The sequence below is a fragment of the Barbus barbus genome (assembly GCF_936440315.1).
Source record: "Barbus barbus genome assembly, chromosome: 1".
NCBI classification, from domain to species: domain Eukaryota; kingdom Metazoa; phylum Chordata; class Actinopteri; order Cypriniformes; family Cyprinidae; genus Barbus; species Barbus barbus.
In genome coordinates this window covers 46,393,094-46,418,847 of record NC_136729.1, presented here as the reverse complement: position 1 = coordinate 46,418,847, position 25,754 = coordinate 46,393,094, and the positions used below count along the sequence as shown (strand labels likewise).

The 25,754-nt window shown below is 36.2% G+C and overlaps 1 protein-coding gene across 1 annotated transcript in view; it reads right to left on the bottom strand.

Annotated features, from left to right (window-relative positions):
• Positions 1–25,754, bottom strand: part of LOC306870474 (sodium/potassium/calcium exchanger 2-like) — a gene marked incomplete at both ends in the record, with an annotated part of 39,048 nt that overhangs the window by 7,177 nt on the left and 6,117 nt on the right. The window contains 6 exons of the mRNA XM_079417786.1: positions 1,842–1,924; positions 2,690–2,770; positions 6,913–6,963; positions 9,295–9,309; positions 11,148–11,256; positions 11,964–12,002. Of these exons, the coding sequence (XP_079273912.1) occupies positions 1,842–1,924; positions 2,690–2,770; positions 6,913–6,963; positions 9,295–9,309; positions 11,148–11,256; positions 11,964–12,002 (378 nt within the window). The remainder of the gene's footprint in view (positions 1–1,841; positions 1,925–2,689; positions 2,771–6,912; positions 6,964–9,294; positions 9,310–11,147; positions 11,257–11,963; positions 12,003–25,754) is intronic.

The following is a 25,754-nucleotide window of genomic DNA, read 5'->3' as shown; positions in this document are numbered from 1 at the left end:
GAATTTACACTACATTGCTGTCAAAATCAAATGAAATGTTCCCTCCTGGTGGAATGACCTGCTCAACTCAATCCCAGCAGCTGAGACCTTAGCCTTCTTCAAGAATCGGCTAAAAACACATCTCTTCCATCTTTATTTGATCCTCTGACTCTAGCACTCTCTATTCTAATTCTATTCTTTAAAATAAATAAATAAAACTTGCCCCTTTTAGACTTGCACTCTATTCATTTACTAACTGCTTGATCACTTAAAAAAAAATTAAAGCAGAGTTTAGTGAGTTTATGCTTTAAAAACGAGAACAAATATCTGTCAATGTGGTGATAAAAAATAAACGTTCTTTTAAAGCAAGGACCACAATGGAAATAAATTACTTCAACTTTATTGTTATCCTTGACAAGAAAGCTGTAAAAGTGTGTATTGTGTCAAATAAACTCAACTCAACTCAAAAAGTTTATTTTTCTGATCCCACTGGCAGACATCGGTTCTTGTTTTAATCACAAACTCAACTTTTGAGTTTTGAGTAACTTTTTTGTTATTTTTTTCATGAATTGTTTATGACTTTATATCTGAAGTCATTTTGCTTCATATTTTTTTTGCAGTGTAGAAGAAAACTGAAGCAACACGTTACACGTTACTTCAGAGCATCACTATCTGATCTACAATTAAAATGTGTTCTCGTTTACTCCAACGAGTAAATAAATAAACTGTACTCTGTGAATCCATGCATGACCTTTGATGACCTTTAACCCAGCCGTATGTAAAAGCCCTCGTATGCTCATGACAAGAGACAGCAGTGTTGTGTTTGTATTGATCTAAAGTTCACGAGTGATGCTCTCGTGAGCAGGTTGTCACGGTGACATTGAGAGGACTCTCGGTCTGCATGCATGCTGCGCCGTCTGTTCTGCTGGCATGTTGCCGTGCCAACACGGAGCAGAGGATGAGAGCGCTTCATCTTCTGAACACAGGACCGTGTGTGTGTGTGTGTGTGTGTGAGGAGTCGCAGGCCAGCGGGAGGAGACGGACGGTCAAATGTGTTTTCCATTGAGTCACCATAAGTGTGAGGTTTCTGCAGTCCTGCCGTGACTTGGCCTTCACTTCTGTTTCCAAAGTCAGCGCTATGATTCACTTTCTGTCCCGTTTTAGCACTGAAATCTCTGTGTAATGAGTTGAGTGTACAGTAGCAAGTACACGTCAGTCTTATTTTAGTATCACTGTGATATTATTATAGCTTTAGTTACTATCTTGAATTTGTTCATTGTTTCTTTTTATTTATTTATTTATTTTTAATTTTAAATTTAAAAGTTTTTTGGTCATTTTGTTGTGTAATTTTTAGTATACTATATGTAATTTTTATTCTTTTTAGTTTGAGTTATTTTAGCAAGTCATGTTTTAATAAAAGTGAGAAATGTTGCATTGGTAACTAGCTTAAAATAACTTTAAGTTTTTGTATGTTTTATTTTGATTTTTAGTTAACAATAATACCACTGTGAGTAAATATGGGTTTATTTAAGCTTATTCTTTATTATTATTATTTTTTTTTTCAAACATCCTCCGATGTTTACTTACACACAAATCTCAGAATTTGGCAAATATGTTAGTTAAATCAGATGAGGAACATGATTGAAAAATAATAATAATAAAATAAAAACATATACACTGCAATGAAATGCAAAAAAAAAAAATGATTATTTGTATTATATCAAATCTTGTATAATATGCTGTACTAAGAATGTGATTATATTCTCCAGTGTGTTCATGTCCATTAATGTATGTTTTTTTTTTTTTAGTTAACAGTTATAACCCTGGTGCGTGTTTGTTTTATTATAGCATCAACGACTCACCGTATCTCCATCCTGTCCAGCGGTGCCGTTCATCGGTGGAGTCACGTCCACCTCAACACTTGAGCTGTTCGGCAGGTTTTTATCTGTAACACAAACAGAAAAGAAATAAGTGAAGTGTGTTTGTCTTTACTAAATGGCCAGATTAAGCAAATTAACCACATTCATGCAAAAGTCCCCACATGAATCCTTCTAAAGCAGGTCTAGCATAGTCTTCAGCTGATGTTTTTTCAGCACCTCACGCTATGAGCGCCACATTTACCAGGCCTGGATATTAAAATGTTGAACTTTCCAGATATTTCCATTCAAACCTTCACAAATGTACCTTTACATAGTATAGTACTTACAGTTTTTTTAAGGTATCTGAAAGTTTAGCACATTCTAGCCAATGCATATGTCCAAAAAAAAAAAAAAACATTGTATTATCACGGTAGGTTTGGTAGTGGAGCAATAGTGGCACAAATAAATAATGGGTTTGAAAGGGTTAAAGATGTTCTGTGGTCACATCAAAGAAGCTGCTCTCAATTGCCCTGCTTTTGATGCTAATATGGAACTGTTAGCATAATTTCCCACTTGAATTGAAAGTCCATGTGTGTCTTGATCACACAAACAGTATTATGGGATTAAGTTAAATTAAGATACTTCCTTTCATTTCTATAAAGTGCACACGCAATTGTAACCTTAATGAGCTTTTTGTACCTGATGAAATTGGAAAAAAAAAGCTGGTTCTTGTTCACTTCATCAATGGATTTAACATGCAATGGCAAATTTAACAGAGCTAGACACAGGTTCAGTGCATAATTCACTGTGTGAAGTTACTTTACCTCACAAATCTTTATAATACCACTTACCAGCAACTCCATTTGAGTCCTCCACCTGGCATTTCTTTTTGGCAATTTTGTGAAGGATGGACGCTTTCTCGCGGAATTTTCCTGAAAAAATTTATAAATAAATAAATAAATAGTCCAGAAAAACTGTGAGTGATTTGGAGTAACCAGTTTTCCCAGCTAACTGAGCATGTTTCATTTTACTCACTAGATATGAAAAAACTGTACGCCTTTTCTAAAATGGAAACAAAGTAAAGCACCTGTTAACCTACTGTACATCTCTTGTGACAAATAAGTGTGCTTAATTTAATTAAAAAGTATTTTTTTAAAAACTATGCTTGTAGATAATAATCACAACACTTTCTGTTTCGTAACACACTTAAATACACTTTTAAAAAGAGCACTTCGTAATAATATCAAATGAAGCCTTTTAGTTCTGTAAAGTACCCTTAGGTGTTGACTAATATACCAAAGCACATGTAAAGTACTGGATTATGACTTTTAACCTCGATTTCACCTTTAAAATTAATATTTTAAGCATAATGTACTAGATTGCAATTCATTACAAATGTGAAGTTTCAGATATATTTAAATGTCTGACATACAAGTTTAATAGAAATGTTATAGAAATGATTTCAAAAGCAATAGAAGTAACTATGAAATTACATAAAGATGTACTTAAGTGCATCAAAAATCACCCTAAAGTTCAGCAAAATGCATCTGATATAAATTTAAACTATAATACATTTTAATTTAATTGCAATTAACATGCACTTAAGTGTCTACAAAAACATTAAGCTCACGCTTAAGTATGTTATTTTACAGTATTGGCATTACATCATAAGTACTCCTTTAGCTACAGTGTACTTCTGTTTCACAAGGTTATCACTGTGCAGGATTCACAGATACCAATTAGTTTAAATGTATATAGCTACTTTAACCTTAGTTTGCGAGAGATAAGACTTAATGAATATGTTTTAATGAAAGTAGTAACTCCAGCATGTGTCATAAACAGTAACACCCTTAAACTGTATCTATATTCACTATTTAGCAAGGCCTCTTAGTGCTTGGAAAAAGGTCAAAATACCATTTGACCTTTAATGCAACCTTCAAGCCAACAGCACACAGTAAACACAGCTGCTTGCTGCTGGTTTAGGAGATTAGAGACAAAGTCTATAACTCAGCATGGCGAGAGCAGCACCAGACCCACGCAGCAAACATCAATACAGTTGCACAACCTTTCAGGATCCATCGGTGTGGAAGTGAAATCTCAGGCGGTCACACACAGACAGCAGCAGCATGTCTCGTTCTGTGTGTGTTCGAATGAAACCGCATGTGCACGAGCTTGCATTAAAGCTATGAACATAATGTGTGGTCTCACTTCACTAATGGAAAACATCATGATCGGTGAATGTCTTTGAGTTTCCTGAGGAATCATTGACTCTGATTGGCTGATAGACAGACTGTCCTGTCTGGCTCGATCGGTGCAGTGACCCTGATCAACACATACTGGTATGTTACGTGACCTACATATCATTAATACACCTGGAACGGTCTGGGATATAAAGTGGCTTTGGAGTTTGAACTAAGTAGGTTTGTTGTTCAGGTTTGTGGTGAATTAAGGACAGTTAGTAGTCTTCAGTTTCTCTGAACAGGGGAGGTTAGTTGGGTTTCTCAAAACCACAGCAAATATTCCCTTGTGAGAAGAAGTACACATAATAAGAGTAATTATTACAGAAATAAAATATTTTAAAATAATATAATTACATGCAAAATCAATGTAATGTTTTCAGACAGTTGAATGTTAAATCCAATTAAATTAAAATGCATTACAGTATAAGTCTATATTAAATGCAATTTGCTGAACTTCAGATTTCAGTATTCAGTTTTTGACCCACTTAAGCAGGGCTTAAATACATAAGAAACAGTCATGAAAGTGTTTCTCTATAAGTCACTTAAGTAGCCTTTTATTTCAGCATCATTCAAATGCAGTTTTTTCAATAAATACACACATACTCTCCCTCTCGCTCTTAAAATGCACATTCAATTCAAGTGCACTTCTTTATTACAGACAGGTATTGTCTATGTTATTGTTGGGTTGCTCTGAATACAAGCAGAGCTTCTCTAAATAGATACAGATGAAATATTTACTCGTGTACCTTCCCATGCTGAATATTTCAACATCAAAGTCTGTTACGGGAACTAAAATTAGAAACCTGTCACTCTGTGTAACACACAAACGCAGAATCTGTTGCCATAGATGTTATGGATGCTCAAAGAGACTTCAGCAATTCAGCTATAACAGACGTCTCAGAAGCGACATTATTGCATTAGTGAGACGTGAGAGAGAGAGAGACGGGCTGATATTATTGCATTATCCCTTGCATAACTCTAGTTATAGTATGACTCACTCTCGGTCTCAACACCGTGACGTATGTTTCTTACCATCTATTTCTGTGTGTGTCTGAATGCAGTGAGCTGTTTTATCTGACTCAACACGGATTGCTGAGCGGTTACAGGCGTGACGAGTAATGCAGCTTTGCTATCGGAAAACTCTGCCGCATTCGTGTGCATTCCACCCACCGTTCTGGCTAATGCATTTATTAAAAGCACCAGTTTTCTTTCATTCATGGATGTATTTATTGAGTTCTTAAAAATGCTGGGTTAAATACAACCCAGCGCTGGGTAAAATACGGATGAACCCAGCGATTGGGTTACTGCCCAGAACATTTAACCCAACTGTTGGTTGAAAACAACCCAGCATGTGTTCTGTCCAATATTTACCCAGCACTGGGTTGTATTTAACCCAGCATTTTTTGGAGTGAGGATGTTTGGGAAGTATATATGACAAAAGTCATTAATCATGACTACTTCCTAGTCAGGTGATATCAGGGAAGAGACTTTCTCATTCTTTAAAGCATCTCTTTGGACATGTTCAGTACTGGATGAATCATCAGTATTTGATCCACTTTCCTCAAAAAGAAAGACTACAAATCTGCTAAAGCTTATTTGTGTTAAAATTCAAATGCCAGGAAATTCCTATTTTAGCCGTATAAAGCTACTATATTTGCTAAATTCAAACCACTTTGAATGATCCATGTGATCAAAACTGAGAAACCTGTGACACAATCTACTCCATGTCTTCTGTCGTCTGATTGATAGTTTTAGCAAGTAAAGTTATTTTAGTGCAATTATACAAGTGTCCAGCTTCAGTGCTTCATCTGTATTTTTGCCGTCAAATCCTTACTGATTTTTATTAAGTAAACATCAGAATAACTTTGATATTGTTAGTAATATTTCAGGATGAACACTTAATTAAAGCATCTTAGGTTTACTTGATTATCCATCTTCGTTTTAGAGAATTCAGTGCGTCTCAAATCTGATCATCAGGATCATTTGAGGAGCGTTTGTTTCCAGAAGCTTTACTTTCACTGTTCCTCAATGAGCCTCCAAAACATCTCACATCTTCTGAGGAGCGTTTATTTCTTCATCTCTCAATCAGCATCGGATTGCATTGCATTACATGTTTGGATCATTTGAATCTCATCTTACTAAGACATTATTAGAGATATAGAGTGACGACTGATGTTTAGATCAATTTATGTCAATATCTGCTGTACTGTTATAACGATCTCATTGATTTACATTACAAGCATCAGAATTTCATCTTAATGTTTGGTCATAAATATCAGAATCTGCAGCAAATTGCTTTTTTTTTTTTTTTTTGCTCAGTTTGAGTCTCTGAATACAATTGAGCTGCTTTTAACTCCATATTCTCACTATATCAGACAATAAAATGATGTATCAAATGTGATCCTCAACAAAAAACACAAAGAACAAATACAAAAAATAAATAAATTTGATTTATATAATCAAACAAAGGTTTAACTGTTATTTCATATGTCAGGCTTTACAGGGATAACTATAAATATTTTACTATTTTACTTCAAATATTTTCTGAGCATGCATTTATATAAAAAAATCCCTTATAAACAAACAAGAACAAACTACATAAATAAATAAATAAATGGAAGGGATGAAAGAAAAACCATGATAATTCAAAACGATACTAAATTAGGGATGAAAACCACGATTTGCACTTATGTGAGTGAAATCTCGGCAAGAGGGTCATGAAACTAAAAATGGAGAAGAACCCTCTCTCTCACACACGCATGAACAAACGGCATCGTGGGTAGAGAGACGAAGCAGAAAGAGAGAAAAGTGAGTGTTGACAGAAAGAGTCTTACCTTCCTCGGTCATTGACTGATAATATTTTAGCTTGCCATAAGTCCCCAGCTCTACAATATCACACACAGAGACAAGGGTAAGGAAACACACGCTGGCACTGGCACATGTACTCCAGCACATACACACACACACACACACACACACGTATAAGTGTCAGTGAGAATGAGGAGGTGATGAGGTCAAAATAAATTTCTCTCAAGGCCGATTTCACAGGCATAAGTGCAAACAACTGAACAAAAAGACAAAGAGGAGGAGAAAAAATGCTTATATTGAGATGAACACTGAGTGATGTGTCATGATGCACCTAAAAGTTGACTTTATTTGATCAAAAACACAATAAAAAATGTGATATTAAAGTTAAAAATAATGTTTTTCTATGTTCATATATATTAAACTCTAATTGACTTCTGCAATCAAACATGAATTTTCCAGTCTTCAGTGTCACATGATCCTTCAGAAATTATTCTAATATGCTGATTTGCAGCTCAATAAACATTTCTCATTATTATTAGTGCAAACAGGTTGATTGCTTTGCATTTCTTGGCCAGAATGAGCTGCAAACATTCACATTGTCAGTCTGGCTATGTGAGACTAATAACAGTACTATTTATAAATTATGTATAAAATAATCTGCTAATCTCAACCCAAGCAAAGTCAATTTTCATACCATTTTTATTTTACTGTTGTAGAAGTTTAGCCTTGATCTGACTGCTGATTGGCCGGTGGTTAGAGGTCACTCTGTCATGAAAAAAAAAAACTTGCTCTAGAATTAATTTGTGTTTTTGCAAAACTCTTTGGGCCATGTTTGAGTAAATTAAATTGATTAAAGTCCCAGATGTATTTCAAAACACTTACTTTGATTATGCTTTATATATTATTCATGACAGATTAAACTGAGGACGTTGCATCTAAAATTAATTTTAGTAGAATATAATATACAGCCCAAAGATTAAAAAATGCTTCAATTAATGTAATGCATTTTTTTCACTAGTAATATCACTGCCATAAAGAAAATCAATGGTTTTATTTATGCTCTTTTAAATGCTGTATACTTCATAGATGACATAAACATGTCCAGCAGTGACCTTGCAGAACGACCTCTGCAGCTGCGACCGCTCATGCCAGCGGCCCAAAGCTTTTAACATCGATTCAGCCGGGAAAGGGTGTGTGACTGCATGAGTGTGTTCACGTTACGTAATAAAGGTCGCAGGAAAGATGCGATCAGACGGTTATTGGCCTGTGTGTGCGTCTGCGCATGCGTATGCATCAGCTGGAACAGCCTATGACGGATCACCGCGTCTTTATGAATGTGTGCAGACGGATCGCTCCAAAAATAGAGGAACTGTTGGTCCGGCGTGGAGCTCAATAATCAATACACACTGCCATGCAAGAGGTCAGACGCACACTCACACACACACTAAAGCACTGCGTGTTACGTGTGAGAAGCATGAAAGCTTGTGCAGTGTGTGTCTGTGTGTGATGAGAAGCGATGAATTACGTGTGCATGTGGAAAACCAGGCTCTAGTCATTTATTATGTGTTCAATATCAAATAATGAACTTATGCAATTCATCAATTCATGTGGGGAGGGTGTCTTACTCCAGAAGTCCATGTGCCGAGGTATATACGGGATACTCGTCACATTAAGCCACTAAACCAAACACAGTATATAACGAACACTATCACGATGTGTCTTTGTGTTTATGTAACGTGGAGTTTCATGCTTGACGCTGTGATGCTGCGAGAAACACAATAATGTGTGCTTTTTGTAATATTTAAGAAAAAAACAACAAACTAAATCGAATAAAAAAATAAAATATGCAAAAAACATAAATATATAAATGTATGTGTGTGTATTTATATATACGTAATAAATGTATGCAGTACACTTTCTGCAAATATTTTAACAATCGTTTCACAGCACTAATATATACTGTATATATGTCATTATAAGTTCTGAAGATATTAAAATTATAATATACAATCAATATATTTGTAATGTATAAGAAAGCCTTTTACTAATCTGACTAATTTAATTACACTACTTTAAAAACAAGATTACAGTAACTGATAAAAGCAAGGAGAAACAGAAAAGACATAAAAAGATTTTTATATGAAATCAGTCGGCCATTGTTTTTTGTTTATGTATCTACAAAAATGCATGTATCGGTGCAGGTTGTTGTGAGCGATTAAAGTCATTATTTACACACATGTGAAAGAGCAACATGAGATATCAGGGTTATGGGTTACATGAGATGACAGAAAACACACAAAAGTAAAGTGACAAACACACAGTATCCAGAGTCTCTGAATGCTGTGAATAAACAGAGACAGACAGCAGGACGAGCGGCTTCAGCTGGGACTGTGTAGAGAATAACTCACCAGAGTCAGCGAATTCTGAGGAAACAGCAGACAGAGAGAGAGACAGAGAGAGAAAGAGATGAAAAGGAGTCTAAACAGGACAAAAACACACAATTTAGCTCCACTGCAAAGCCATGAAGTGAATAAAAAGATGAGATGTGCTACTGTTCAAATAGCCATCAAACGTGCAGGTAAAATCAAATGTCTCGTTTGCTCATTTTCTGGTTCATTTCAGAGCTTTAAAGCCCCTGAGAAATCGAAAATGTCTTTCAGATTTGAGATAAACTTTGAAAAAATACACACAGATTGATAAAGCACTGAAAAAATCTAAAATTCTTACAAATATGTTTTTGTTTTGTTTTGCACAATAGAAATGCATGCATGCAGTAAATGAACCGTCGTCTTTAATTAAACAATGGCTTTAGCTGGTTTTACTTCAGGACAGATTTTACACTGAAATTGTTAGCATGACAAAAGCTGATGATTGTGTGAATGCATAAACAGCAGCAGAGGTTTGATTTAACCGCATAGCCCATGCTGTGTGATGACCAGCGTAAGCCTCGTGTGAACACATGATAAACGTGTGAGGAGTGTTCTTCTGAGGCCATACTGCCGTCATTTTCACTTTTACTTCATGTTAACAGCCTCTTTCTGGCATACCTACACACCTTCTTTATAAATAAACTTGTATTACTTCATTAAAATTAATTTAAAATAATTGAAAGTAAATAAAAAAATTACCAGCAGAAAGCTGCTTGGTTTGAATGTGATTTCTGTGTGAGCTGTGCTTCATCGCTGCACTTTGACAATAAATAATGGCCAGCACAATTTCGCTAACATGACCGCACCTTCATGCTATATCATATAATACTGTTCCTCTGTAACATGAAAGTTTTATATATTTTTCTCAAGCAAACACATCAGGTCACCCTCTAACACTGCTGCGCTTCATCAAACCACGACAGCCGCTCTACAAAACATCACATACAACACAAACTTCTCAGATCACAAGAGAAATGTGAAATTAAATCATATTCCAAATAAATAGCAGAATAAAAGATAGATAGATAGATAGATAGATAGATAGATAGATAGATAGATAGATAGATAGATAGATAGATAGATAGATAGATAGACACAATTTTAATATTTGTGACTGTATGTCACCAGCAAATAATTTAAATTAAACAATCAAGATAATATTGAAGTGCAGACTTTAAGATTTAATTCAAGGGGTTGAGCAAAAACATAACATAAAACGCTTTTTATACACAGTCCCCCCATTCTCAGGGATTCAAATGTAATTGGACAAATACATATAATCATAAAAAATATAATAATTTTTAATAAATGGCTTTTGAGTCAACTGTCCAATTACTTAAGGGGAGGTACATATTAAAGAGCTGTAATTCCTTTCCTCCAGTTGTGATGCGAATATAATATGTCATTAAATAACCGTTTTGGTCAACAGCTAAAATAATAAAAGATTTGCAAATATATATGGACCTAACTGTATATTCAAATAGTATATTTACAGAGTAGATATGTAGTAGATTTAAATACACATTTAATAGGCATATTCAAAAAGCTCTTTTTAAACATTAATTATATTTAATTGTAATTTCATTTCATTTATTTATTCATTCATTATATTTTGATTCTGTGTTGGAATATGGCATGTCTTCACGGGATATTACTGTACCACATGAGAAATATTAACAACTGAGAGCAGAACCTTACATGTATGGTTTAATATTAAGTTTAAATAATTCAGAACACTATTCTGCTCCTACTCAATGTGGATGGAGTGTGTGTGTGTGTGTGTGTGTGTGTGTGTGTGTGTGTGTGTGTGTGTGTGTGTGTGTGTGTTTTACCTTCACTGAGAGGGTCGAGTGTGTGGATCATCAGATGAAAGATGCTGTTCCTCATTAGGCTGTTGTGTAAAGAGGCGGAGCTTCCTCCTCTCTGCAGCCGGGGTTTGACCTGTGATAGGAGGAGAGACTCGTCAATCAAAGCGGTCTGGACGTCCTGACCCTTCAGAGGGTGATAGGGGTCAAGGGTTAATCTGTCTTCAGAGTAACTGATGCTATGGCAACATGTCAGGGCAATCTGAAGAGTCAGCTGCTGATTAACACAATCATACAGGTGTCAGGAGTGTGTGTGTGTGTGTATGTGTGTGTGTTGTGCTGGGACAAACACTGAGTAAATTGCTCTGTGGATCAGGGATCAGTGCTGGCAGATGTCAAGGTGCTGTCTCTTTCTATCTCTCTCTCTCCTTCTATCCATCCATCCATCCATCCATCCATTTGTCTGTCTTTCCTAAAGCACCAAAATGTTTTTGTTGGTGTTCTTTTTTTATTTTATTTTTTCTCTTTTTTTTTGGGGGGGGGTGTGTATGTATTTATCTATTCATTCATTTCTTTACTTATCTTATCCTTCTATTATTTGTCTTGAAATATATATATATATATATATATATATATATAGAGAGAGAGAGAGAGAGAGAGAGAGAGAGAGAGAGAGGGAGAGAAATAATAATAAACTCCCAGGAGTGGGTCTTTCTTTTATTGTGGATCACAGGGTTTCATTAAATAAACGTAATGCTTTACAACACAACACAACACAACACAACACAACACAAGTAAACAGACAGACACACACACACACACACACACACGGACAATACTTACCGACAGCTTGCTCTCATCCTCCACTGCAGCAGGGCTCAACTTCACAGTCAAGAGACGAACAAAACACAGAAAGAAAGAGAAAGGGACAACAGCACAGAGATGAGAGACAGGAGCAGCGGACAGAACACCGACATCAGACTCAAAGAGACACACACCAACAACAACACATCAGCTGACAGAGTGTTTGACCTCCGACCTTTACATACAGCGTGTTTAACCTCCAACCTTTACATACGGTGTGTTTGACCTCTGACCTCACAGTGAGTGTTTGACCTCCGACCTTTACATACGGTGTGTTTAACCTCCGACCTTTACATACGGTGTGTTTAACCTCCGACCTTTACATCCAGTGTGTTTGACCTCTGACCTCACAAAGACTGTTTGACCTCCGACCTTTACATAGTGTTTGACCTCTGACCTCACAGAGTGTTTGATTTCTGACCTTACAGAGTGTGTGCTGAATGTGTGTTTTGACCTTTGACCTCACAAATCATCTATTTTGACCTATGATCTCACCAAATGCATGCTTTGACCTCAAATAAGAGTTTGTGACCTGACCTCACTGAGTGTGTATTTCGGTTTTGCCAAGGTTGTGCTGTGACCTCAGACCCTACTAAATGTGTTCTGACCTCTCCAAGTGTGTGCTGTCACCTCTGACCTCACAGAATGTGTTCCCTGACTTTTGATGTCACTGAGTGTATATTTTGACCTCTGACTAGGGATGGGTACCTAGAACCGGTATTTTTTTTGACCGTTATGTAATTGGGTCAGTACCGGACTACCGGTAAGCTTCAGGACAAACGATACTGTTATCGATACTTGCGTTGTTTTACCTCCATATACTTCAATTTTACTGACGAATTAGAAACCGCTGCTTGAAAAATAACTCTCTGCTCCTGACTGAAGAACTTTAATACAGTTGCTTATGTTCAGCAGTAATAAAATAACTTGAAATTTTCAACGACTTTTCACATCATATCTTTTTGCACCAAACAGCATCGATAAGTACCGGTATCGATAAGCGGTACCGGTATCGGTATCGGTAAAATGTCAACGATACCCATCCCTACCTCTGACCTCACCAAGTGCTGTGACCTCACTAAATGCATGTTATTGAATATGACCTCACTGACTGTGCAACCTCTGATGATGCCAAGTGTGTCCTGGGAAAACATATTTCCTCTAAACATCAAATGACTATTACTGCATCGGCACTTTCCAAGATCTGAGTAAAAACATGCTACCACAGCCAACAGCTAATGACACTTCAAACAATAACACAGTCAATCCGGCCCAGCCTGGAGCAACGTGGTTCAATCTACTCTAATCCAGTTCTATCAAGAACGGTTTTACAGTCAGATGGTCTCATGAAGTGTGTTGTTCTTGTCAGAGAAAGCTATAAACTGCATCCTTTCAGTGTTCTCAATCCAACAAACTGCAACAAAGCACCATCGAGCTGAAAGGTCATCAGTCCAGCAGGTAAAGTAGAACCATTGGAACCTCAATCATGATGAAGAAGACTCTAAAATTAGCTCTTATGGCTAAATTATCTCCAAGATAGAGCCCTGGAAGGCCATTTTAAAAGGAGAAAATCAATTTTTACCTCAAGTCTCTGCACAGAGTTCACTCATCACCAGCCTGAAGAGACCTGCCGTGCGAGTCTTAAAAATAAGCATCCATTTCCATACCTTTATTCAACTGTAATTTAAATCTATTTGCATTCAGAGAGTTGAGAACACTAAAGGTTTTTTATTTTTTATTTCTTCTATCTAGTATTTCCAATATAATTCCACTTATCTAAATAAACAGACAAAAAATGGGTAAATGCATGAATAAAAACATAAATTGATACATTCATAAATATATGGATACATTTGTAAATGCATAAATAAATGCATACATGCACAAATAATAATAATAATAATAAACATTAATAAATAAATGCAAAAATCAATAAATGAAAAAATAAAGGCATAAAGAAAAATAAATAAACAGATACATTCATAAACGAATAACTGCATTAATACAAAAATGCATAAAAAGCATAATAAAATAGATAAATTAATAAATGCACAAATTAATTAATAAATAAATAAATCTGTAAATCTGAAGCCTCCCCCACTTGCTAATTACTGACCCACTTTTCTGCAAGCAGAACTAATTACAAAAGCAGCCACTTTCATCACCTTCAGGGGATTTCAGGACAAATCACAAAGGAGCCAAATCATCAATCTCCAACATTTAATACAAAAAAAGGAGAGCCTCCTCATTTAAGTGAAGGATCCCAAAATAAGCCACTAAGAGAAAAATGTCTGCATGTCTCTGTAATCAACAAAACACCAAATCACTGCTCCAGCTATAACACCAGTTTGTGTTGGTAAATGTAATGTGTAACCGAAAGGCCCATTAACTAGATAAAAGGTGCAGCTGTGCTCAGGGATTTTAACTAAATGTAGTTACGTTTTTCTCTAAGCGGCTCAGAGCAAGATTTGAAGATGTGAATCAAAAGTGAAGCTGATAATAAGAGCTGAGCTGACTAATTGCAGGCATTACAGATTGAAGATTAAGTATTTTACTTAAAAGCATCTTGCAAAAAAAACAAAAACACTGACATCAATTGTACAATACATCTTAAATAAGACTTCGGTAATTACATAGGGTCAATTTCATACTGACTAAGGAGGTCATGATGTGGGAGTGACTGTGTGTGTGTGTGTGTGTGTGTGTGTGTGTCAGGGTCACCTTGGAGATGGAATGAGGGCCAACAAAACAGAATTGGTGAAGGCTGTGATTATGATCGCAGGTTGCTGAAAGAACATTCATAGAGTAAATTCAGTCATTATGATAATTAGCCTTTCACAAGCCTCATCAAAGAGACTGACTGCAATCAGACCTGCTTTAACCTGCAAAGCACCACCGACTCCAACACTGTGACCACTGTATGTACACGCACACATACATATTCATATTTATTCATTCAAAATACTAGATAATACTCTAATCTAAAAGATGAGAACCGGGTGAAATTCAGAATCCTTTTTGATTCACGAGTTGGACATTGAATCCACAGGATGCTGAACTGGTATTTGAATTGGAGTAACAGGAGGGGAAATTTAAATAAATGCAATTTCAAGAAAATGTAACAAACTCTGATGATTCATCAAAATAGGAATGTAAGAACTTATTGAAATATTTAAAATACTTCAAATTATGAACACTAATTAAAAAAATTTATGTATATATATATGTGTGACCCTGGACCACAAAACCAGTCTTAAGACGCTGGGGTATATTTAAAACAATAGCCAAAAATACATTGTATGGGTCAAATGTATTGACTTTTCTTTTATGCCAAAAATCAGTAGGACATTAAGTAAAGATCATGTTCAATGAAGATATTTTGTAAATTTCCTACTGTAAATATATCAAAACTTCATTTTTGATTAGTAATATGCATTGCTAAGAACTTAATTAGGACAACTTTAAAGGCCATTTTCTCAGTATTTTGATTTGTTTGCACCCTCAGATTCCAGATTTTCAAATAGTTGTATCTCAGCCAAATATTGTGTACACACACACACACACACACACACACACATAACTATATATATATATATATGATACGACTCACTTCTTTCCGTTGACGTTGCATTCAGATCTGCATCTATTCTGGTGTGCAGCACTCACATTTCACAATCTAATCAATAACTGATGGATAATATAAAGTCCTGCACTGTTTTTGTTCTTGTTTGATAAGCAGTTTCACTCGAACATACGTCACAGTATGGAAGTCAGTCAAAGTTTCTGTGTCTTATTGACTTCATATCGGCATTGACTGTTAAAAGGGTTGCATGCAAAATGTGGGACACAATGCTGATTACAGCGAGGAAGGTCAAGAGTCTTCAGGGTAATTTCTAACAAATCTAATATTCTTCATTTGTGCCTCTAATGCTTTTAAGTAAATAGACATTTAAATGTGCCCTACTTGTTGAAAGTGTTTTTACGCCAGAGAAATTTCCACTATCATGCATTTCATAGACAACATAATGAGTAAAAACAATCTAGATCCATTGATCATGGATCCGTTGAACATGGACATCATTCCTACAATACAATATCCCATAATATAAGAGGTGCCTCAGTCAGCCGCTGTGTGAATGCGTAATTATGTGTGTATGTATGTAAGGAGATCCCGTCAGTCTGTTTTTGATCCTGAGCGGCAAGGTCAGTCATGACGAGGACTGAAGGTGAGGAGCTGCAGGCAGAAACCCAAGGCTCAATCGATCAAAGCTATTTTAAAAGATTAGAGAATTAGCTAATGTTGAAGGCAGAGCAGAGATGCAGAACTTTCCTTACTGAAGCATCATATGATACTGCTGCTGTGGGATTGCAGCTGAAGAAATACTTGCTGTTGCTGGGTGAATTTGCACAATGCATTTGAAACGACTTTCTGACGATATAAAATAAGGAACATCATGATGGTTTAAATCATTAGGGTATTAGTGTTTTTTTAAGGACTTGACAGTCAACAAATTTCAAAATCTTCAGGAAAATTCTAAATATTGTCATGAAAATAAAAGGCAGGCATACCAAATATAAAGAGATTCATGTGCATTTTTCAGTTCACTCAGAGTTAAACATTATGTAATTTGTGATGAAGAAAAAATATTAAATTTATTAATTCATTAAATTCACTCAGAAAGTTATGCTCATAATATTTGTAATGCAAAAACAAACAAACAAACAAAAAAACATTTTTTCACAATTATTCAACTCACTCAGTCATGCTTATAATATGATTTGTAATGTACAAAAAAAATATTAAATTAGTGGCCACGGACTTTTGGATGGAAATTTAAACATGAAAATAATTTGAAAATATGCCAAAAAAAAAAAAAAAAAACTAACTTTCACATCAGCCTCAAATGAATGCAATCAGTCTATGCCTAACAGCATGAAATATTACTAAACCTGACCGAACAAAATCTCATCTTTTTTTTTTTCATGGATGCATCAATTGCAGTAATCTATGTTTATTTAAGAGAGATATTGATATGCATCTCTATTTCACATTAACATTTACTATTCAGACACTCTTCTAATGCTGATGAGCGCTGATATCAGCACAATGATCTGGAGGCGTGGTAATTAAGTCCACAGACAACGGTGAGCACACACACACACACACACACTTGAGCAACAGAAGCAATGGTGAATTGAGGGTCTTTGTGTGGTTACAGGGTCAAGCTTTCACTGGTCTCATATGGACAGGAAGTGTTATTTTTAACATTTATGGGTTGATAGTATCAAGACCACTTAGTGCCTGATATACGGTAAACTGCTACTGAAGCGTAAATCATCCAAAGCTTAAACCCAATCCTGCTCCTATCCTAAACCAGAGACCACATTTGTCTGTAAACCCAAATTATTAGAAACTACACTATAATAAACCAGACGTTCAGTGTCGAACAACACTGTCTGTCAGCTGTGGCCAGTAAATCTTGATGTGATGTGATGTGGTGTTCCCCAAGGCTTTATGCTTAGACCGCTCTAACACTTCAATAAATAATATAAACAAACAAATAAACAGTTTTTCATTAACTCAAGCAAGTAAGTAAATAAATAAAGTGATTTTCGCAGTTGGAAGAGAACCATTCAGAAGAGCAACATGTTTTCATTTATTTATTTAATTAATTTTGCAATGTCACATAATGTAAATTGTTTTGTTTATTTTTTACAGTGTAGAGCATTTTGCTACTGCATACAGTTCATGTGTTTTACAAAATTATTAGCACTCAAATGTATATAATATATACAAATATGCAAAAGATTACATAACTTTCACATCAGTCTCAAATGAATATAATCAGTGTATGCCTAATAGCATTAAATATTACTAAACCTGACCAAACAAAATTACACAAGATTTACACATATTCACAATGATTGATGGATGGACGCACATAAAAAAAAAAAAAAGTAATTTGCCAGAACCATCCATTTCTGGTATAAAAGACTGGATTCTGCTAGTTAATGTGGTACTAAAACACAACCTTAAAATCTGTAGTTAAGGCTACTCATGACCTATTTGCCCACCCTCATGGACCCAGGTGTCACAAGCTCTCTCGCAAATATGAGAAGAGACAGATCAAAGCTAGTTAATAAGGAGATTAGAGCGAATAAAAAAGGATCACAAAATCCCCAGCAAACGCATCACACCTTCACTTGTAGCCGAGCCGGAAGAGCTTTACATTACAGACAGTCAAAATTTCCACTCTGTGTTAATGTACTTGCAGATGGAAGAGCATGACAAAAACAACATCAGGGTAATGGATTCAGTGCATATGTACTGTCTGAGTCACCAAATGAGAAGCATTTGATATTTGGATCATTTACTCAGCCTCATGTTGTTCTGGTCTCGTTTCATTTTCTCTATGCCTCTAAACAAAAAATAAAGATGTTAAGCATAATACCCAAGCTGCTCTTTTTGAGGTAATACATGATTTAGAATGGCAAGTAACTAAAAGCAGTCCATATGACGTCTTCTAAGGCAATCAACACGTTTGTGTGAAGAACAGCTAAAACATATGTGTGTTTTTAAGTGGGAAGCGTAAAAATCAAAGGGAGTATACAGTATGTGAGGATTACTGATAGAGATGAATTCTCCGATGTCTGAGCACCAGGAAGTGGAAATGAAGATAAAAACCTCTTATTCGCCATCTCTCTGCAGCTACATGAAAAAATCAGCAAAAATTAATACAAGTTTATATAACAGGCATTCAGAAAAGTGCGAGACACACACCGCTCTTCCAAAATCCTCTTTAAAGGGGTCATATGATGCATTTTTAAAGATCATTATTTTGTGTATTTGAGTGTAACAGACTATGTTGACATGCATAAATGTAAAAAAAAAGGAGGATCGGACGATCTGTGTCTCAGTGTCTTGATCATTATGTGCGCTGTTTTATCGGTACTTTCGCTTTCAAAATCGATCGCGTTCAGCAAGGAGGAGGGAGGATGGAAAGTGGTGGGGCACAGTAACTCGTTTCGGGGGCCACGGCCCGCGAGTGCCCCTCCTTGGCGCCGGCCCTGAGCTCAAGCCCGAAAGGGGAACAGAGTCGTGTGACAGACACAGTGATGAAGCTCGTATGTGTTTGCACACAAGCCTTAAGACAGCTGCCTCCACTGTGATGTGACCCTGTCTCTCTCTCTCACACACACACACACACACACACAACACGCAAAACTCCACATTTGAACAGTCAATAGCAAATACTTAAACTAATAACAAAACTTACAGTCGCTGATTCAGAAGCACCAGATTGTCATAGCAAAGTCACAATGACCTCCTCTCCTAGGTTCACGAAACGGTCGTCCATTAAATGCGTTGTGATAACATCTGGGTTGTGCTGTTCTGTTGTAAGTAATCTTAATCATTCCTAAATGCATCTACTTTCAGAAGGCCAAATAAATTGTGTTTACATAGAAACACACAGCGTCTCCCTGACACAGCTGCATCAACACTACTGCGGTTACTGAAACCACGGCTTCTTTCTTTGCGTGAACATTTGTGCGGCATTACACAAATATCTCCACATCGTGACGTAGACATGTGGGGGCGTGTTGGAATGAGCCGTTTTAGGGGGGCGTGGACGAGTCTTAACTTTTATAAAGAATATCTCTTTGGTTTTGAGACTTTAGTCTTTGCAACTTCCGGGATCTTATCTATGCACAAACAGCTTGTAACACTCCAAAGAGAAAGGAGAACTTGAAATCGCATCATATGACCCCTTTAAATCTAGAAAGCATTTTAACAAGCCTTACTTAAACAGCAAGCAGCAAAACTATGCTGAATAAATAATGTTGAATATGTATATAACATTATTTATTGTATAATATTCTTATATTTCATATTTGATTATATTTCAGAACTGAAAATTTTCAACAAAACAGTCAGTTGATTATTTACACAGCAGTTTTATGTGCTTTTTAGTATATTTCTTTTTTTTTCTGGGCATTTGGGTAACAGACGAACATCAAACTCTGCTGGAATCAATTGTAAGGCAGATCTCTTGTGTTTTAGTGCTATATAAAGCCAAGCACACTGAAGTTTGCTGCCTGAAGGCATCTCACGGCAATAGGGGCACATTTTTAAGACAATGTCAGGATAAAAATAGTCCAACTTTTGACATGCACTGAAATGGATCAATGACAGTTTTAAAATAATAGACTAGCTAGATGGTTCTGGCAGTGGGACCAGCATATTTACAAAAATATACACATTTACATTTAAAAAATAAGTAAGTATGGTCAGTTCTGATTATATGCTGACTAAAGATGCATGTAACCATAATTACAACACAGACTTCATTGACACCTTGTGTTTACCAAGGATTTATTAAGAAATGGTCCAAAATGACAATTAATAATAATAATAACCAAACAAAAGATTGTAAAAACAAACAATTTAGATAGCCTTTTTAACTGTATTAATGTAGTTAATAATTACGGTATCGGGAAGATGATGCATAAAGCAAAAAGACTTGTGATTTTATTTTTACTAAATAGTATTTTTACATGAAAATACAGCCTTGCATGTTAGCCTTATGAAAACATGTAAACATCAAAATCATTTTATGATACATTGCTATATGACTTTTCTTCATCATTTCATAAATCCACTATGGAAGTGGATGAATGCTCGGGAACCATCTTAGTATTCTCCACTCCTAGGCTATATTTTATTTATGCACTCGAGATAAATCCAGATTTACCAGGCAGCTTTTGGAGGTCATACCTCCAAAACTAATTTCCATCTCTTGTCACAATGTAAGACTAAATCCTTGGGGATAATCGGAGTGTCAGTAACAAATCTCACAGAAAGGTCCTTTACCTGAACCAGCACAGAACAGAAGACTCTCTAAATTCCCTGCATATGATCGCATTTCTCTGCAAAACACCCACACAAAACACACTGCAAATCAGCCTCGCTCTCACTTTCTCAACCCTGAAAAGAACCTACCGAGTTCTGCAGATGACACATGCTGCCAAAAAGGATGCCTTTGTCTCACTGTAAAAATGCATCAGATGACACATTTACTGTAAAATATCTCAACATTCTTACAACAAGATCAGTTTCATAAAACTGATAATAAAGTTCTGGAAATATAGGCTACAGTATATTGGATCACGTTAGAAATGTGTGTAATAAGCATTAATGAATCACAATAAAGTAAAACAATTACACATATTACAATTCATTATTGTAGTTACAGTGTATTTACAATTACTGTATTTACAATTCATTCACAAATGATGGTACTGTTTATAATATCTTAATATCTCCATGCCATATACAGTAGTTGCATTTAGTATATATTATAGCTGTATGATAATATAGTTACATTTTTCCATGAGACAAGCAATCAAGCAGTTGAGATCTGCTACATCACATTAATTAAAACCATTTAAAACAAAGACGCATACAGTAATAATTATTAGCCAACATTTCTTATTATCTTATACATTTTTCTCAAGTAGATTTTATCTTGATTTAAAGTTGCTTAGATATTTTACAGTTTATCATCCATATTTAGTTAGAACTGCAAATGACACTAATTTAAAAAGACTGACAGAAGGCGAGTTATTTCTACTTTCATGTCGCCATCTTACATCTTAAAATATTAATAAGGTCGATGCTTAAACTGACAGTGTTACAATTCAGTCTCCCCTACATGGTAGCTTTGTAAATTAGGCTATACATTAACCATGTTACAAAGAAATATCAACATTAATGCAGTTTACATTTTGAGCGATGACTCATGAAATCTAGAGTGCTAGCAATAAGAGCAATAATGCAAAGTAAAATAAAACTTAAACAGATTTCTGTAACGGAAAGTGACCAAGAGCGTGGTAGCACAGAAATCAGTCAGTATTAGCAATGGATTTAGCTATAAAATATTTGAGTAACCATTCTTCCTGTTTGCTAAGATTACAGAAATTGGTACAATATCAACATTTGTAATTATGGTTAAAAAAATAAAATAAAAATACCATCATGCCTGGCAATTTGATGCACGATAACTGCCAATCTATCACTAAACAACGGCTTCCAATCTTCATTCTAAATAAGTTACAATCAGTTTTTGTTCCTGCAGCTTACCTTAAGCCTTAAAATGCTTAGAAATACTATAGAAATACTTAATTGAACTACAACACAAGTATATTAATTTCTGAAAGTTACAGAGTTCAAAAGTCACCGAGTTGGCATCAAAGACCACCGAGTGAGGCAGCATTTATGTTTCTGGGACTACAATCACATGACTCGTGATACCAATACTGCCTTTAAGTCATGTTACACCGCCATTAAAACACGGTACGAGCATCTTCATAGAGCACCAGCGTGTTTTTTCCTTCCCTTTTGTTAGGCTGTTTTTCTCAAACTCTTCACCTCACTTCATATCACCATGGAGACCTGTCTAGTGTCAAATCAATTAGCGTGGAAGAAAGACAGTGGTGGCCATCCTTGACACATCAGCCTAAGCTAATGGCGCAGTGAGATACAGCTGTTCTACTGCACTTATTACATCTCTAATATCATGTTTTTGACATCAACATACAGAGATTTCTTACTTCCAGATGAAGCTTTCTAACCCTGCATGACTCCTGCCCACTTAAGCCACCATATCCGAAACACAACAGCAGATCCAAGCAGAGGGCCGAAGAGCCTTTGATATTTCCAAAGATTTGTTCTTTCTTTCAACAGGACAAATTGTGTTCAGCTTAACCCAGCAGGACTTTGCAGACACTTGACATTGTTTAATCCCTTGTGAACAGAATGATGCAATGAACATGAATCCACAATCCAACAATCTCCTACCGCTGCAATACGGTCTCCTTTAAGATCCAGCAGCGCAAGACTCCTCCTGGTCGCCTTAATCCATGTTCACTTACAACAATGGCAGTGTAGGAATTCTTTGGGCCAAAATCTCAAAGAAAAGGCCTTAGGGGTAAAAGAATCCCCTATCTGCTAAATTTGACGTTGGTGATTTTGAATGTGACTCTTAGCTCGGACACCACTAAACTTTCACAGTATGATGCACATGAAGATGTTGAATGTGGGAACCGAGCCAAGAACAGACATAGTTTTGAAAACAGTTTCTTGCATGTATATAACAGGGACATGCATAATGCAACTCCTTTAAGATCTTGAGTTGCTAACACAAAGGTTGCAGGTTTCAAGATTTCAAATAGCTGACCAAATTTTACAATCATGTGGGAGTATGTGAACTGCTGTTGAGGCCATGTGATGAACCAGCAGCGTTTGCAAGGATGTGATTGCAATAACTGAAGCATTGATCCTGGAACCAGTTTGCTGAATCTGTGGATGTTTCGAGTTAAATGTGCAAACAGCACAAATTTGTGCAGACCGTTCAAATGTAACTAATTAGATACATCCTATTTAATGCCCAAGCAAAAACGTGTTCTTATACCTGGGTCATTTTGTGTCAAATCAACCAAATTTCAACAACTTCCCCAGTTCAAATTTTAGCTTTTTCTAATATTGTTTTTTTTTCTGAAGAAAGATAAACATGTATAGTGATGAAAACCAAAATATTAAATGTCATGGTGCACACAGCAGGAAGGAACGCAGACGAGGATGTAACTTAACAGCCTTAACAGTTCCACCGGGGGGGGGGGGGGGGGGCGCTCTGGAGGCCCCTCAGGACAGACACGGACAGGAACACAGAATGGGGACCTCAAGAGTGGAACAGACATACGGACCATGGCGGAGCTAGGAGCTCAGGAGGCCATGGCAGGTGGTCTTCGTGGCCGTGGCCTCATTCCTCGGCCTGGCCACTCCAGCCGGAACCCTTCTACCCCCCCCCCCAAAAAAAAAAATTCCATGGGAGAAACAGACAGGAACATAAAAAAACAAAAAAAACCCCCAGACTTTTCAAAACCAAAAAACAAATCAGAGTGAAGGGGCGCCGCTTACTGTTAGGTCTGGTCTTCTGTCACGGTGCACACAGCAGGGAGGAACAAGGAACACGCAGATGAGGGTGTAACGCAAAATAACAGTCTTTACTGAAGACATCAAGGCAAGGCAAGGCAAGGCAAGGCTGATACAGACAGGAACACCGGGGAGTAACAAGCAGACCAGACCAAATCAAACTGAACAGACAGGACTATAAATATACAGAATAATCATAGATAATGAGACGAACACGGCTGGACAAGAATTAACTAATGATCACATTTAACAAGGAGATGAAACAAACCAAATATGGATACAAGAGGAGGGAACACATGACACACACGACAGAGGACTGGCATTAATATTTACGGAGTAATCCATGATTTTGAGATTCAGAGCCAGATTACAAGAGGGTAAAAATGACTTCAGAAAGACAGCATCATAATGTTATTTTTAGACAGAGATTGATAAGTCTTTAGCAATCTTTGTTGCATTAAATGCCAATAATGTCCATTCAAAAATGGGGAAACAGCACTTTTCAAGTTGTTTTTCCAAAGTTTGCATGCCAGTAACTCAAGAAGTATTATTAATGCCCTTCTAGATATTGGGTCTTAACAAACTTTCCTTTTGGCATCTTCATTTTTAAGGCCCTGTATGTTTCGGTTCCAGGGATATTTGAATGTCAATATGGCTACAGGAGTAATTTGTTAAATATACACATTCTCAGTGGTGAAAAACCAAATGTGGGTCGCAAAAATATGATAGTTATTTTCTTTTAAAGAGGAATGTCTGAAGACCAAATAATGTAGAAACTAGAGATATATCTCGCTTTCTTCTGTCAAAATAAGTGCCATAAGTATTCTTTTTCCAAGTTTTGCGTGCCTATAACTCAAGAACTATTAAAGATATCTCAATATGATTTTAGATTCTAGTTCTCAATATACTTTTCTTTGGGAATCTTCATTTTCAAGGGCCTACATCTTTCAGCCTCAGAAATATGGGGATCTCACTGAGGCTCCTTTTTCAGATTGTTGAATATTACCCATTGTCAGTGGTTGAAAACCAAATGTTGGTCACTTTGTATGCAGCTGATACTTACTCTATTTAAAGCAGAATGTCTGAGGAATAAAATAAATCTTGTTTCCCTCTATTAAAACAATTGTATAGGGAAAAAAATTATAGCAAAATAAAAATGTGAGCCAGGGACCTCTGGTTGACTTGACATAGAATGACCCAGCTGCTATTTTGTCTCATTTTAGATTAGCTATCGTTTGCAGGTAGCACAATTCTTCTGTAAATTTGAAAGAATATTGCTTGAATCCCAAAACACTTTTGGGATTAAAGGAGTGGTTGACTGTTTTTTTTCTAGGCTTAATTGTGTTTATAGGGTGCAGTCAAACATGTGTTCAAGCATCGTTTTTAAAAAAAAAAGCATTATATTTCACATAATTTACCTTTATTCCACACCTCTCTGTCCCTTCTCTGATAAATGTCCCGATTAGTTCCTGGTTTTTGTAAAGCCCCTCCCTCAGAAATACGTAATGGGCTCTGATTGGTTAGCTGGTCCAGTGTGTTGTGATTGGCTAAACCGTCCTGAATGTCCCGCCCCTCAGCTCAGTGGCATGTCCTCTGGTGTTGTATTGTAAACAATGGCGTCGTCTATATAGGTTGTTTGCACATGACGTCATTGCTGTGGCGCGAAAGGCAGCTGGAGGGCAGGAAGTATTTTTTTCTCCATAGGAATCAGTAGCAAAAACTCAAGATGCCTGTGTTTTGCGTTATTTATGGATGCTCAGATCGGTCAAACTGAGAAA